The sequence below is a fragment of the Leptonychotes weddellii genome, chromosome 1 (genome assembly GCF_054177405.1).
Source record: "Leptonychotes weddellii isolate Sample4059 chromosome 1, ASM5417740v2, whole genome shotgun sequence".
Classification (NCBI taxonomy): domain Eukaryota; kingdom Metazoa; phylum Chordata; class Mammalia; order Carnivora; family Phocidae; genus Leptonychotes; species Leptonychotes weddellii.
The window spans coordinates 6,329,140-6,344,606 of record NC_138369.1 but is presented as its reverse complement, the minus strand read 5'-3'; the positions used below and the strand labels follow the sequence as shown (position 1 = coordinate 6,344,606).

General features: G+C 51.3%; 1 protein-coding gene and 1 long non-coding RNA gene across 4 annotated transcripts in view; both read left to right on the top strand.

Annotated features, from left to right (window-relative positions):
• The window catches only part of LOC145720257 (uncharacterized), a 108,645-nt gene extending 93,629 nt beyond the window's left edge, over nucleotides 1-15,016 (top strand). For both annotated transcript variants that reach the window (XR_014143149.1, XR_014143148.1), the window contains exon 2: nucleotides 11,399-15,016. This is a non-coding gene — a long non-coding RNA (uncharacterized LOC145720257). The remainder of the gene's footprint in view (nucleotides 1-11,398) is intronic.
• On the top strand, nucleotides 3,037-10,857 carry KEAP1 (kelch like ECH associated protein 1). Of its 2 annotated transcripts, none has more exons than XM_081812806.1 (6): nucleotides 3,037-3,295; nucleotides 5,318-6,003; nucleotides 7,575-8,260; nucleotides 9,320-9,525; nucleotides 9,785-9,961; nucleotides 10,117-10,857. In XM_081812806.1, the coding sequence occupies exons 2-6, from the start codon at nucleotides 5,365-5,367 to the stop codon at nucleotides 10,281-10,283; spliced, it is 1,875 nt and encodes a 624-aa protein (XP_081668932.1). In that variant the 5' UTR covers nucleotides 3,037-3,295; nucleotides 5,318-5,364; the 3' UTR covers nucleotides 10,284-10,857. The 2 variants fall into 2 exon arrangements, with proteins under 2 accessions (XP_081668932.1, XP_006741120.1); XM_006741057.3 differs by lacking the exon at nucleotides 3,037-3,295 and adding an exon at nucleotides 3,399-3,673.
• Nucleotides 15,017-15,467: the final 451 nt, after the last annotated feature.

Sequence of the window (15,467 nt, the reverse complement as noted above, 5' to 3'; positions counted from 1 at the left end):
ACGTGGGTTGAGTCCAATCCTTTGCCTTTATACACAGTACTGCAATAAACATCCGTGTACATACATCCTCCTGCACGTGTACAAGTGTACCTTGGATGAATCTCTACAAGTGGTATCACTGGGTCACAGGGCCTGTAGGTTTGATTTTGAGATAGGAGAGATTGCTTCAGACACATTCTAGGAAGGTGCTGGTTTCCGCGGAACCCCGGGCCACTGCCTATTCGCTGACTATGCTCTGGCGCCCCTTCTGGAGCAGCCCAGAACTGCAGCTTCACGCAACACCCCCTTCCACCCTCTGGCTTGGATTTAATCCTAGACTTGAGCAGGGATGTTGAATCTTTTTAAAATTCACTCCTAAGGCTGGCAGAATCTTTTCTTAGACCAACATCTTTTTAGCCTGGCATTTCCTTCGATTATTCGCCTAGTTTTCGTTTAGATGGACTCTTTTTTTCTTTTAAAGAAGATTTAATATAGAGTATCTTTAGGAAACAGACTTCCCAAGTACAGCTGAAATTTGGGTCAGTTTATCATCTAGCTTTTCAGGAATGAATGTATATCACATATGGCAAGAATTATTCCTATGAGATACTTTTTTTAAAATTTTTAAATTTTTATGAAGCCATTTTATTAGAAAACTGAAAGCGTCGTATCCTTGGTTGTCTCTTCAAAGATACATAGCCTTTCTTAAAAAAACAATTTTAGGGGCGCCTGGGTGGCTCAGTTGGTTAAGCTTCCAACTCTTGATTTCGGCTCAGGTCATGATCTCGGGGTCATGAGATCAAGCCCCGCACTGGCCCCTTTGCTGAGTGTGGAGCCTGGTTAAGATTCTCGATCTCTCCCTCTGACCCTCCCCTGCTCCCCTGCTCGTGCTCTCTCTAAAAAAAAAAATTTTTTTTAAAGATTTTATTTATTTATTTGACAGGGAGAGTGAGAGAGCACGAGCAGGGGGAGCAGCAGAGGAAGAGTGAGAAGCAGGCTCTCCGCTCAGCAGGGAGCCCGATGCGGGACTCGATCCCAGGACCCTGGAATCATGACCTGAGCTGAGGGCAGACGCTTGACCGACTGAGCCACCCAGGCGCTGTAAAAATATTTTTTTTTCATTTTTATTTTGAGGGGTGCCTCGGTGGCTCAGACGGTTAAGCATCTGCCTTGGCTCAGGATCCTTAATCTTAAAAAAATAAACTTTGATTCCAGTGTAGTTACCATACAGTGTTGTATTAGTTTCAGGTGTCCAATATAGTGATTCAGTAAGTCTATACATTACTCAGTGCTCATCGTGATAGACGGACTCTTAATCCCATTCACCTAGTCCACCCATCCCCCCATCCACTTCCTCTCTGGTAACCACCACTTTGTTCTCTATAGTTGAGAGTCTGTTTTTGGGTTGTCTCTCTCTTTTTCCTTATTTTTTATTTTTTTAATATTTTATTTATTTATTTGACAGAGAGAGACACAGCGAGAGAGGAAACACAAACAGGGGGAGTGGGAGAGGGAGAAGCAGGCCTCCTGTGGAGCAGGGAGCCCGAAGCGGGGCTTGATCCCAGGACCCTGGGATCATGACCTGAGCTGAAGGCAGACGTTTATCGACTGAGCCACCCAGGCGCCCCTCCTTTTTATTTTTTAAGCAGGGGGTGGGGCAGAGGGAGAGGGAATAAGAATCTTAAGCAGGCTCCTCGTCCAGCATGGAGGCCATTGTGGGGCTCATCTCACAACCCTGAGATCTTGACCTGAACCAAAATCAAGAGTCAGATGCTTAACCAATTGAGCCACCCAGGAGCCCCATCCTTTGTTTCTTAAATTCCACATATGAGTGAAATCATATGGTATCCATCTTTCTCTGACTGGCTTATTTTGCTTAGCATTATACCCCCTAGCTCTATCCATGTTGTTGTACATGGCAAGATTTCATTCTTTTTTATGGCTGAATAATATAAATATATACATCTTCTTTATCCATTCATCTATGGATGGACACTTAGGCTGCTCCCATAGTTTGGCTTAGATGGGCTCTTTTAAAAATAAGTACATTTAAAAATGAACTTCAGGGGCGCCTGGGTGGCTCAGATGGTTGAGCGTCTGCCTTCGGCTCGGGTCATGATTCCAGGGTCCTGGGATCAAGCCCCGCTTTGGGCTCCTGGCTCAGCGGGGAGCCTGCTTCTCTCCCTGCTCATGCTCTCTCTCTGTATCTCTGTGTCTCAAATGAATAAATAAAATATTTAAAAAAAATAAAAATGAACTTCATATCATAATCAGCATAAATGGCAAATCAGTATCCCTTGCCATGAAAAATAACAATTGTTCCTATCTATTGGGCACTAGCATCTGCATTTCGTCCTCCGGATGACCTAGCAGGTAGGTGCTAGTATTATTACCATTTTCCAGGGAGGAAATTGAAGTGTAAACAGGTTGAGTTAATGACCTATCCCTGAAGAGCTAGAAAGTGGCAGAGCCAGGCCTCAGACCCCTGTAGGCCAGCTTCACGCGCCTCTAGATTGGAGGTAACTAAAAAATAAAGACACGGAAAAGCCAAATAGGTAAATAATTCAAGCAGGATCCTGCGACCACTGGACCATGAGGCCTAAGCTGTGTGGGGTTAAAGGGAGAAGAGCGGGGGACGCCTGGGTGGCTCAGACAGTTAAGCGCCTGCCTTCGGCTCAGGTCATGATCCCAGGGTTCTGGGATCGAGTCCCACATCGGGCTCCCTGCTCAGCGGAGAGCCTGCTTCTCCCTCTGCCTGCCGCTCCCCCTGCTTGTGCGCGCGCTCTCTCTCTCTGACAAATAAAATAAAATAAAATAAATTAAAAAAGGAGAAGAGCGCGTGGGGGAGAGGAGGCACGCGCCGAGGTGACGAAATTGGGCGGATGGAAGAGACAGTGCGAAGTGGGGACAGACCGGGCCGCCCCCTCCACCCCCACCCCCCGGCCTTGCGCCCTCGCCCGCTCCTTGCCCAGGGGCACCGGGCACCTGCGGGAAGGGCGGGGAATCCCGGCTCCTTCCCTACCGCGCCTCTCCGCCCTCTCCCCGCCTCCTTCCCGGCGGACCCGAGGCCGCCCCCCACCCGACGTCCAAGACCCCGCAGGCCTTGCCGCCCCCAGAGCCAAGGTCCCCCGACTGCGGACGCGCCCGCGGGCGCCCCATAACGAAAGTTAAGCGGGAGCCGCCCCCGGCCGGGCCGCGGACCCTCGGGTTTCCCGGAAGCTCTGCGCGCGGGTGGCACCACTGTGCCGGGAGCCGCCTCGGTGCCCCGGGCACCCCCACCCCGCGGCAAGAGCTACGAGGCTACGCGGGGGCCGAGGTGAGCGCGCCGGCCGGTAGGGCTGTCCACCGATCTCCAGTGCAGGCAGGGGCGCGCCGGGCCTCGAACCCGAGGCTCTGGTTCCCCGCGGCTCGGACCACGCGGCTGGCTGCGCCGCGCCGCGCTGACGGGCGGAGTGGTCGCCGCGCCGGGGCTGCGCAGCTCGGTGACTGGCGGCGGGGGCGGGGGGAGCGGCCCCTCTGCCCTCCCTGCCGCCGGAGGCCCGGGGCCGCGGGGACTTTTATTCTGACACGGCCTGCGCCCGGCTCTGCTTAGTCATGGTGACCTGCGCGCGCTCCGCGCCTCCCCCCGGCGCGCAGCGATGGAGGCGCCCGGGCCTGGGCGACGGAGGCGGAGCTCGAGCGCGGCCATGGCGGGGTGAGTGAGGCGCCCTGCGCCGGGGCCGTGCGAACGGCGGGCCGGGAGTGCCCCGGGGGTCGGGGAACGGGGCGCCGCGGGTCCGGTCGCCCTGGGGGTCCCGCGGCCTCGCGGAGGGCCAGGAGGGCGCGGCTCGAGTCCTGGGCTTTTGTTGGACGGCGCGACTCGAGGGGTGGCCCGGGAGCTACGCAAGCCGGGCGAGAGGCCCAGGGAGTGCCCCTCGGACCGAGGGCCCGGGAGCCCGGCGCGCTGGGGAGCTCGGTCGGGGCCTTGGGGTTGGCAGTGGAAAGGCCGCGCGGCAGGGGTCACTTCCTCCCTTCTCCAGGCCTTGGTGGCGGCTCAGGCAGGACATGCGCAGTCCCCCGCTTATCGCTTCGTGGGTGGGAGGGGGGAAGTGCCCAGTGTCCAAGGGGCACCGTTGACCGACTGGCCAAAGACCAAGAAGCAGGACAGGGGCCTCAGCCGGGGAGAGGCGGCCAAGCGGCGCCCTGGGCCCGGTGGAGGAGGGTGCTCTGGCAGGCACAGGGGAGTGGGCAGCCAGCCAGCCACTCGCTTACTGACCCCTGAGCTAGGCCCCAGGCAGGACGTGGGGGAGCACATGCGAGGGTGGGCACAGCCCTGACCTACACGGGGCTCCCTGCCTTCGTAAGCCCTGGGGCTGAGGACCAGAGGCATGGGCCATCCTTCAACACGCAAGCCACGGAGCTCATTTCGGTTTCTGACAAGTGCTGTGGCTGAAATAAAACAGGGAGGAGATGACTCTGCTCTGAGTCCGGGAAAGATAAATGGCCAACCTGGGGAGCCTCTTGCAGATCCCCCTCTTCTCCCAGCCGGATCTTTCAAAATACAGCTCATGCCCTGGCCCTCCGGACCCTACAGGTTTCATGGAAACCTACCCTTTAGTAGTATTTCTCATTATACTCCTCCCTGATTCTCCAGATTGTCTCTCTCATTCTCTCAGGCCTCTGAGCCTTTGCACTTGCCATTCCCTCTGCCTGGAAAACCCCTTTCACATGTACATCCTTCTTGTGTCAGCTCTAACAGAGCCCTGGACTACCCGATTTAAACTAACTGCCCCAAGTCACACTATCCCAACGCTGTTATCCCTTTCTTCACAACTGCAATTTCTACTCAAGTCTTGCTTATTTTACTTATGGCCCATCTCTCCCCAAGTGTCATCTCCAGGGGAGCACAGTTTATGTCTGCCTTTCTCCACTGCTGTGTCTCCAGTGCCTGGAACAGTGCCTGGCACACAGTAGATACTCAATAAATGTTGGTGAGGTAAATGAAAGAATGAGCTAGACATGCTCTATCTAGGAAGGGAAGGGCCACCAGCTAGCTGGAACAGAGTGAGCAAAGGAAAGAGGTGGACAGAGGCTGACTGTGTACGGCTTAGTAGGACATTGCAGAGTTTGGTTTTACTCTTTGTGCCATAGGGGGATTCTGAGCAAGGGAGGGACATCACCCGACCTGTGTTTTAAGATGGACTCTTGGGCTCTGAGGCATGTGGCAGTTAGTGAGCACAAATGGACATTGCTTCATCTGGGCTTGGGAAGGAAAGCTGGTCTAGGAGTCGCTTTATCTTAAAAAAGAGGAGGCCTGCCCCCAGGCCCTGCCCCCAGCCCTGTGCTCTCCCTCCTCCAGGCCTCTGAGTGCCAGTGGTGGTATTGTCCCTTGTCACCTGGAACCCCATGCAGCCGGAACCCAGGCTTAGCGGGGCTGGGGCCCGCACGCGATTCCTTCCCCTGAGGTCACAGCGCCCTGAGGGGGCAGGGGACACGGTGATGTACGCCTCCACCGAGTGCAAAGCCGAGGTGACGCCCTCCCAGCACGGCAACCGCACCTTCAGCTACACGCTGGAGGACCACACCAAGCAGGCCTTTGGCATCATGAACGAGCTGCGGCTCAGCCAGCAGCTCTGTGATGTCACACTGCAGGTCAAATATGAGGACGCGCCAGCCGCCCAGTTCATGGCTCACAAGGTGGTGCTGGCCTCATCTAGCCCCGTCTTCAAGGCCATGTTCACCAATGGGCTGCGGGAGCAGGGCATGGAGGTGGTGTCCATTGAGGGCATCCACCCCAAGGTCATGGAGCGCCTCATTGAGTTTGCCTACACGGCCTCCATCTCCATGGGGGAGAAGTGTGTGCTCCACGTGATGAATGGCGCCGTCATGTACCAGATCGACAGCGTCGTCCGCGCCTGCAGCGACTTCCTCGTGCAGCAGCTGGACCCCAGCAACGCCATTGGCATTGCCAACTTCGCTGAACAGATCGGCTGCGCCGAGCTGCATCAGCGCGCCCGCGAATACATCTATATGCACTTCGGAGAGGTGAGTGACGGGAGGAGACATGGAGCCAGGGCTTGGGGGCGGGATCAGAAGGACCAGGGACAGATGGTTGGACATCCCTGTCTTCCCTTGAGATGTGAAGGGTCAGATCAGGGAGCTGGAGAAAAATGGGGTTCTGAGGTCCTAGTCTACACATCTGGGGTGACTCTGGGAAACAGCTGAGGAAAGTGAGAGCTTCCTGGGTCTGTCTTGGGCTCCCCGGCTTCTCTGGGGCCAAGAGTAGGGAAGGGTGCAGGGAACACGGACAGCAGCTCAACCCTGGGGTGCGCTAAAGGAGGGCCCGATATTTCAGACAGTCTGCAAATATTTATTAAACACCCATGACATGCTGCTTCCCTCAAATGTGACCCTTAGACGTGTTTTCTCTGGTCAGCGCAGTGTTGTCCTTACACTGTTCTTGGTTTCATTTTCGTTTTTAAGTGGAGGAAGTTGTGAGCAGAAGATAACAGATTCCTTGTAAAATCACAATGATGAGCCCAAATTCTTGGGTGGCAGCCACTAGACGTTGTGCCCTTGGGATGATGATGATAATACGTGTTTGTTGAGCACTTGCTGTGGGCCAACCCCTGTTCTAAGTGATTTCCATTCTTTAAATCATTGGATTTTCCCAACTATCCTATGAGGAAGTACCACCCTAAGGTGTGGCCCAACAGGGCTGTACCCCAGGCCCCACGCCTTAGGGGGTCCCGTGCTTTAGAGGGCCTTCCTGGAACTTTTCAAAGTCTTCCTCCAGTGGCCGGGATCAGCTGAGGTAGATACCGCCCTGGTTTCCATTTCTCTCCTTACGGGGTAGATGTTCTCTTTCCCTCTACCCCACATGTGGGGTTGACCAGATGAGGAGCGCTGGCATTAGTCCGAGGGCCTATGGCTTCCAGGAAGGTGGTCTGTGAGCAGGGCTTTTCCACAGGCCTGCACAGTGTTTCTCTAAAGGGATTGCGTGGGCTTGGGGTACCAGAGTGTTGGTGACCTGTTGATGTCGGGTGACTGAAATTATTTATATAGACTGGTGCCTGACAAGAAATACTTGCCTGGGGCCCTGGATACCCTAGGAGTAGCCCAGCTATGAGGTAGCTACTAATATAATCCCTCTTTTACAGAGGATGAAAACCAAGGCATGGAGCGTTTCCGATATTTGCCCAAGATCACCTAGTTAGAAAGTAGTGGGCCAAGTTGCAGCTCAGCCTTCTTTCTTTAGAGCCTACACTTTTCTAGAATATTCTATGGCTATTACTTTTTCCTTTTTTAGTCAATCTACCCTTTTGAAAAAGTAATTTTGTTTAAAAAAAGGTAACAATCTTGTAGTTCAAGCACAAAATGATACAAAAAGGTACATAGTACATTGTGTCTTTGCCCATTTGCCTGAGTCCTTACGTACTATATGCCTGGCATGTAGTATTAACTCATTTAACCTTCACAACCTACGAAGTTCATGCTATTTGAATCCCCGTTTTACAAAATAGGAAACTGAGATTGTCAGAGGCAGGTTGAGTGACTTGTCTGCGATCATACCGCCGTTGAGGGGAGTCAGCCTGTCACAGTAATGCCCTCCGCAGGTGGCCAAGCAAGAGGAATTCTTCAACCTGTCCCATTGCCAGCTGGTGACGCTCATCAGCCGAGACGATCTGAACGTGCGCTGCGAGTCCGAGGTCTTCCACGCCTGTATCAACTGGGTCAAGTATGACTGTGAGCAGCGGCGTTTCTACGTGCAGGCGCTGCTCCGGGCTGTGCGCTGCCACTCGCTCACACCCCACTTCCTGCAGATGCAGCTGCAGAAGTGCGAGATCTTGCAGTCGGACTCCCGCTGCAAGGACTACCTGGTCAAGATCTTCCAGGAGCTTACCTTGCATAAGCCCACGCAGGTGATGCCCTGTCGGGCGCCCAAAGTCGGCCGGCTCATCTACACCGCTGGTGGCTACTTCCGCCAGTCACTCAGCTACCTGGAGGCCTACAACCCCAGTGATGGCACCTGGCTCCGATTGGCAGACCTGCAGGTCCCTCGCAGTGGCCTGGCTGGCTGCGTCGTGGGCGGGCTGCTGTATGCTGTGGGTGGCCGGAACAACTCGCCGGACGGCAACACCGACTCCAATGCGCTGGACTGCTATAACCCCATGACCAACCAGTGGTCGCCCTGTGCCCCCATGAGCGTACCACGCAATCGGATCGGGGTTGGGGTCATCGATGGGCACATCTATGCCGTTGGTGGCTCCCATGGCTGCATCCACCACAACAGTGTGGAGAGGTGAGTGGCAGGGCCCGGAGGGGTGGGCTCTGAGGTTCCCATTGCTAACAAGGGCCGAACCCATTGGGATTTGGGGATTCCCCCTGTTGTTGAGTGCCTGTCTCTGTGCTCTGCCTTCAGGGAGTGGAAGCCTCAGGTGAAGCTAAATCCATGGGAGATTTATGGTCAGTGACATTGGATGATGTGTCTGGGCCTGGGAATTGCTCACAGGGCTGTCACAAACCCATAACAACTGCAGATTTGGAAAGAGTTCTATCAGTTTGAAGTTGTTGTAAAACGCTAATTTTATTACAACATGACACCTCACTGCCGTCTGCCCCCAAACTGCCATAATAAACAGATGTTTGAGGTCTTCTACGTGGAAGGTGCCCCCTTGTGCAGTGCACAACCTACACAACCGCGTGGTGACCCTGTGTTTAGAGGCTGAGCAGTTTTGACTTCCAACTTTTGCACAGCCAGTCCTCTGCTTTCTCCTCTTCCAGAAGCGTGATCCATGATACAGTTCTCAGCTGGAGAACTTGTTAAAACAAACTCCCTGGCCCACTGCTGGAGATCCAGCATTGGTGGGTTTGGAACGAGCGAGGCTGGGGAATGGGAATTTTAAACAGACACCACACTTTGAAAAAAACCATCGTGGGTGGTAGCCTAGTTGTTAGAATTAGGATTCTGGTGTCCTAGAAGGCTGGGTCATACCCCTAGCCCCACCTCCTTGGTGACCCGGGACATGCCATTTTCTCCCTCTGTGCTTCTGTCTTGTCGTCTGAAGATGATGGGGAAGTGGGAGATGATAACCACCTGCCCGACCGGCTAAGTGGGGTTTTGGGGAGCTAACAACACACAGTACAGGGCCTGGCAGGTGGTGTATGGTCATGCTACCACCAGCGTCCAGCAGACGTGCAGGTGACCTTGAGCAGATGATGGCTGTGAACCTGTTTCCTCAGAGAAAAGCTATGAGGAGTAAAGAGTTCAAGTGCAGAGGGAACTAGCCGCATGTCGGGTCATAGTGTTCCACACAGGTCAGCTGTGATCGCTGTTGTCATCGTTCTTATGCCCTTGCAGGTATGAGCCAGAGCGGGACGAGTGGCACTTGGTGGCCCCAATGCTGACTCGAAGGATCGGGGTGGGAGTGGCGGTCCTCAACCGTCTGCTCTATGCCGTCGGGGGCTTTGATGGAACAAACCGCCTCAACTCAGCCGAGTGTTACTACCCAGAGAGAAATGAGTGGCGGATGATCACACCCATGAACACCATCCGGAGTGGGGCAGGTGGGTGGGGACTGCCGGGAGGGGAGCGTGGAGGAACCCTCTCCCACTCCTGGGCTTGAAACTCGGCAAGACCTGGGGGAGGCTTCCCGTTCCAGTCTTAAACCCTGGGGCACGCACAGGAGAGCTAGATCCTGATGGTGGGAGCTCTTGTCTTCCGGCTTTGTTTCTGAAGGGCACCCCGGGAGAGGGGAGAGGGGAGGTGGGGCCTGGGGCCCCCAGAGCCAGGCCCTGGAGTCACTCTGTGCACGGTATGCTTTAGGAGTCTGTGTCTTACACAACTGTATCTATGCTGCGGGAGGCTACGATGGTCAGGACCAGCTCAACAGCGTGGAGCGCTATGATGTGGAGACAGAAACGTGGAGTTTTGTAGCTCCCATGAAGCATCGGCGAAGTGCCCTGGGGATTACTGTGCACCAGGGAAGGATCTACGTTCTCGGTGAGGCCCTGGGGGCGGGGGCCTGGGTGGAGAAGACAGATTAACCCCATCTTTGGGGGGCGGGCTCAAATCCCAGGAGGAAGGCTCCTTGGGGTGCCTTCTCCCTCTTTCTTTCCCCTCAGAGGGGGTGACTGTCTCCTCTGCTCTCCCGGCAGGAGGCTATGATGGCCACACGTTCCTGGACAGTGTGGAGTGTTACGACCCAGACACAGACACCTGGAGTGAGGTGACCCACATGACATCGGGCCGGAGCGGGGTGGGTGTTGCTGTCACCATGGAGCCCTGCCGGAAGCAGATTGACCAGCAGAACTGTACCTGTTGAGCCGCTTGAGTCTCTTGGGCAAAAAAATGGTCTGATCGAGAGTATGGTTGTTTTTGTACAAAAACAGGGACAAAAAGAAAAGGCGACAGAGCAAACGCTTATCCTCCAGGATGGGAGGCTGAGATGCCTCAGTGTTCAAATGACAGCTAGAAAGAAAAGAAGGCCAGAGCAGGAACCCATGAGCCTGTCAGAGTCGTCCCAGGAGTGTCCAAGAGAGCCTCCCTGGGAGGGGGGGCGCATGAAGGGCAGGCTCCCAGGAAGAGAGGCCCCTGCACCCACTACCCTGAGAATAGGCCTGCGTCCCACACCAGCCGCCGCCACCTCCCTTTGCGGTGAAAGCAGGTGCTTAGGTCAGGCCGGGTTTTTGTTTCTTGTGTCTTTGTGGTTGGTTCCTGGAGGCCTGGGAGGGAGCCAGCTGAGGCCTCACGGGTGAGGTTCCTGTGGAGGTGCGGACCCCAGGGATGGGCGTGTACACAGAAACCCCTGGATATCTCTGCCCTGGACAGTCATTTTGTTGATAAGTAACCATATAACGTTCCAGTGAAAATAAAGAACAAACTAACTAGCGTCTTCACTCCCGGGCTCTCAGCTGGAGGTCTCGAACCCGGGGACAGAAAGGACTCTTCCAAAACGTACTCAAGTCTTTGATTTTGAGTTTGAATTTGAAACCAGGTCGTTATCTCTGCCCATCGCATCTTGACATGTAGGGCATCTTTCTCCCCGGAGGCAAGCCACACAGGGCTCACTTTGTCACACTGGGCTGCTTTGAAGACAATGACCTAACTCCTTGACACCTCTCTTTTAGGGCTCCCTGGAGTTCTATTTTAAGGCAAACCATCCCCAACATGCCTTCCAAATCGGTGAAAATCTATCCAGTCATTTGTATGCGCTTCAATAACACAGACTGAGCCTTTTATTTAGGACAAAAGGGGTTCTTGGGAATTTTCTTAGGCAAAGGGCTCAATATAACCTGGTCTCTTCTGAACAATTCGTGTGAAGGCAACATACGGCCTGGATCTCTTCTTAAGCCAATTAACTATTTGTGGGTTTTTTTTAAGATTTTATTTATTTTTTTGACAGAGAGATAGCGAGAGAGGGAACACAAGCAGGGGGAGTGGGAGAGGGAGAAGCAGGCTTCCCGCCGAGCAGGGAGCCCGATGTGGGGCTCGATCCCAGGACCCTGGGATCATGACCTGAGTCGAAGGCAGACGCTTAATGACAGCCACCCAGGTGCCCCGCCAATTAACTATTTGTATTGGGAGAGTGGAGCGAAGAGGTCTCAACTATCAGGAATGTCCTAGGTTCTCCCAGGGAGCTTAGTGAGGAAACATTTGATTCCTTCCCTTACCTCTCAGCTCTGTAGCTTCATTCACTCAATTCACCTGAAGGTTTTCTTAGGTGCACCGCTTCCTTGGTCCTCTTCCTAAGGTTTTATTGGAACAAGAAAAGAAATCTGCATTGGCTGCATTGAATAGATGGGGGAGGACTAGGAATTGTAAACATAGTATCTGGATAGCCTTTTAGCATTTGCAGTGTTTTTGCACATTATTTGATCCTCAAGAGTGCTGTGAGCCAGGAAGGGCCAGCCCGAATTCTTTACAGATTAGAGGTTCAGAGAAGTGACTTACCTAAGGTCATGTGGCCACTAAATGGTAGGGTTTAGATTCGACTCAAGTGGACACCAAAGCAGCTACAACTCGTTCTAACACCGTGTGTGAGAAGGGACATAAAGAGGTCCCGTGGGGTCAGTGTGTATATCAGTGAAAGTTCCAGAAACAGCGATCTAATCTAGAGTCAAGAGGAATTTGCACGTAAATCCGTTGCCATAAGCCACACAGCCTATCCCAGAGTGGGGTTTCCTTCTACAAGGGCTGGAACCCTGGTCTTGAGGTCAGGTTTCAGCTGATTCAGTAAAGCAAGGTGAACAGTTTCTTACCTGCAAAAATGGTACTTGGACACCGGCTGGGCCTTAGGCCCTGTGTAAGCTGCTGGACCAACAAAGGTGAGTATTTACATTCACTTTCTAACTCTGCAAAGACAGCTGTTTATAAAAAGACCTCACTGTGCTAGGTATCGGGGCTAGGGTAGTGAACAGGCCCCAAATGATCCCGGCCCTCATGGAATTACAGCCTAGCAGAGGAGTAGTGTGACCAACTCGTCCTGGTTTGCCCAGGACAGTCCCAGATTGAACCCTGGAAGGCTGGCATCCCCAAGCCCCTCAGCCCTGCGGGTAAACCGGGTCAACTCTACAGGTAAGCCAGATGCTGAAGCAATATTACAACCGTGCTGAGTGACAGGCAGCTGAGGGTGGTGGTTAAGTTCCCATTTGGAAGTTGATGGCTCTCGAAGCCATGTGGACATGGCTTGGCTGCAGAGCGGAGTGCACTGGGGAAAGCGAAGCAGCTATTGCGTTAGCCAGGTGAGAGGTTGGCAGTTTGGATTAGGCTGTGGGAGTAGAGAGCGGTTGAATCTACAGCTGAGGGGACTGATGAGATAAGAAGGGCGGAGAATTAGGAATGCTCCTGTGTGGCTTCAACCTTAATCCCAGCCAGGGGTAGAGAAGCTTTGAGGAGGCTGCAGGTATAGAAGGGAAGTGGCAATGTTTTGGGGTGTGTCGGATTTGAGGCCTCAGGATACAATTGTTTTAGGAGAGTGCACAGTCATTTTGCTTGCCTTCAGGCTTTAACGCTTCCAACAGGTAGTTCTCGAATGGCTGTTCTACCAGACCAGAAGTGAGGTGTTCAGACACAGTGAGAAACAGGCATGACACCGTCTCTCTCAGAGAGCTAGAATTAATGATCACAAAAATGCCTATGTAATTAGGTTCAAAGGTAAGCCCTCTGAAGGCCAGGAGCTTGACCTAGGTCAGAGGCCCTGAGAAAGCATTGTTGAGGAGGTGGTTTTCTCACAGAAATCCAAAGGAACTGATAGTGTAAACTTAGTGAGGAAAGGAAGGGCAAGCTTCGGGACAGAAGAAGCATCACATGCAAAGGTCCTGTGGCACCAGGAAGCAACCTAGATGAACTCCGAGAGGGAGGAGGAACATGGTGTCAGAAGAGGCCCTGTGGGCCTTGCGCATTTCAATTTAATTCTTAAATACCTAAGTATTACCTTAAAAAAAAGAGAACATTATAGATAAAGCTGAAATCTTACTATCTTTCCATTCCAGTCCCCTCTCAATTTAAAACAAACTGCAGTAATGTTCTATGTATTTCCTCACAAAAAAGGCATAATGTTGCCTGTATTATTCTGCAACTTGCTTTCCCCCCTCAGACTTCTAGATCTTTTTGTCTGTGACATCACATTCCTTTTGCCAGGTACCTATGTTCTGTTTTTTTTTTTTTTTAAATATTTTATTTATTCATTTGAGATACAGAGAGAGAGAGAGCATGAGCAGGGAGAGAGGCAGAGGGAGAGGGAGAAGCAGGCTCCCTGCTGAGCCAGGAACCCGATGTGGGGCTCGATCCCAGGACCCCGGGATCATGACCTTGAGCCGAAGGCAGACACTTAACCATCTGAGCCACCCAGGCGCCCCCCTATGTTCTGTTTTATCTCTTCTAGTACCGACAGACATTTAGGTCTTTTCATTTCTCAAAATTACAGATAAGGCTGAAATGCCTACTCTTAAACCATGTCTCCTCGGGCACAAATATGTATATTTCTCCAGGGGGATACTAAGAGGTGGAACTTACTAGATCTTAGGGTAAGCACAGCTTTCCTTAGATGCTGCCAGATTGCCCTCCAAAGTGGTTGTAACAAACCATGTTCTTTCTGCTTCTAGAAGTTCTTTTTAAATTTCACACAAATTTATCACTCTCCCTTGATGTTTTTTCTCTTCTGTGTCATATTTAAGAAGGACTTTTGGTTCCTGCCATTTTCCATGGCTTCCTACCCATTTGTTAAGTTGTCATCTCCTGCCCATACATTTGTTTCTGCCTAAGTTAACCAGACTCGGTTTTTGCTGGTTCTGTTAAAACCAAGAATCCTGACTAACAGAGACATCAAGAAATTTTTGTACTGTTTTTCCTTCGGATATTATTGTTTTGTTTTTGTACTATTTTTAAATCCAACAGGAAGTTGCTGGTATGTATGGTATCAAATGGGAATTTAATTTTGTATGGATAGCTATTGCTCAACCATTTATTTTTCAAACCGTTTCTTGACTAATTAATTCTTTACCCATAGTTCTTAAATGTTATCCCAATCATATGCAAATTTCTCATGTTTGTATGGGACCTCTATTCCGTTATATTGACTTTCTACAGTTTTACCTAAATATCCATTTTTGCATCAATTTCATCATTTTAATTACTAAATTTTAACATGTCTTAATATCAGAATAAGTCCCTTCTCCCTTTTTCTTTCTATTAAAAACAACAACAACAACAACAACCCTGAGCTATTGTTACTGCATATTTATTCTTTGCTCCATGGATGAAATTCCATGAAAAATAAATATTTTAATTGGGTTGCATTAAAATTATCGAGTTGGGGTGGAATAATATTTTTACATTAGGCCTCTCCGTTCATGAACTTAGTGTATCTGTTTAGTGAAGTCTTCTTTGCTGTCCTCAGGAAGACTTTATAATTTCTCCACAAAGGGCTTGCGAAGGGTTTATTCATGGGAGTTTTATGGGCCTGGTTGCTGTTGTCAATGAGATCTTTACTCCTTGATCCTTTACAATTGTTGTTTCTGAAAAAAAAAAAAATTGGTATTTCTGGTATATGGGAAATTTGTTGATTTAGATACCTTGATCTTCCACCAGCCTCTTTCTAGTTTTCTAGTTGTTTTTTTTTTTTAAGCAGATAGTTAAATTGTCTGCAAGTAAGAATAGTGGAATGTCATCTTTTCCAATAGTTACGCCACTCACTTCTTGCCTTACAGCATTAGCTAAGACCTTTGAAATGTTAGTTAGTTGTGGGACTGGTGGGGAATAGTTGTCTTATTCCTAATAATAAGGTGACTGCTTCTAAAGTGCCACCATTAAATCTGATGTTTGCCAAACGATTTTCTGTAACTTACACCTTAAGTTTTGCTGGAACTTTTTTCAAGTTCAGGAAGCTCCCCTCTATACCTAGTTTGCTACATGTTGTTGTTGTTTAAATCATAAATGGGTGTTGAATTTTCCAGAAGTCTCTCATTCAATAGGTGGGTCTCAAGAAATTGCATTTCTAACATTCCCC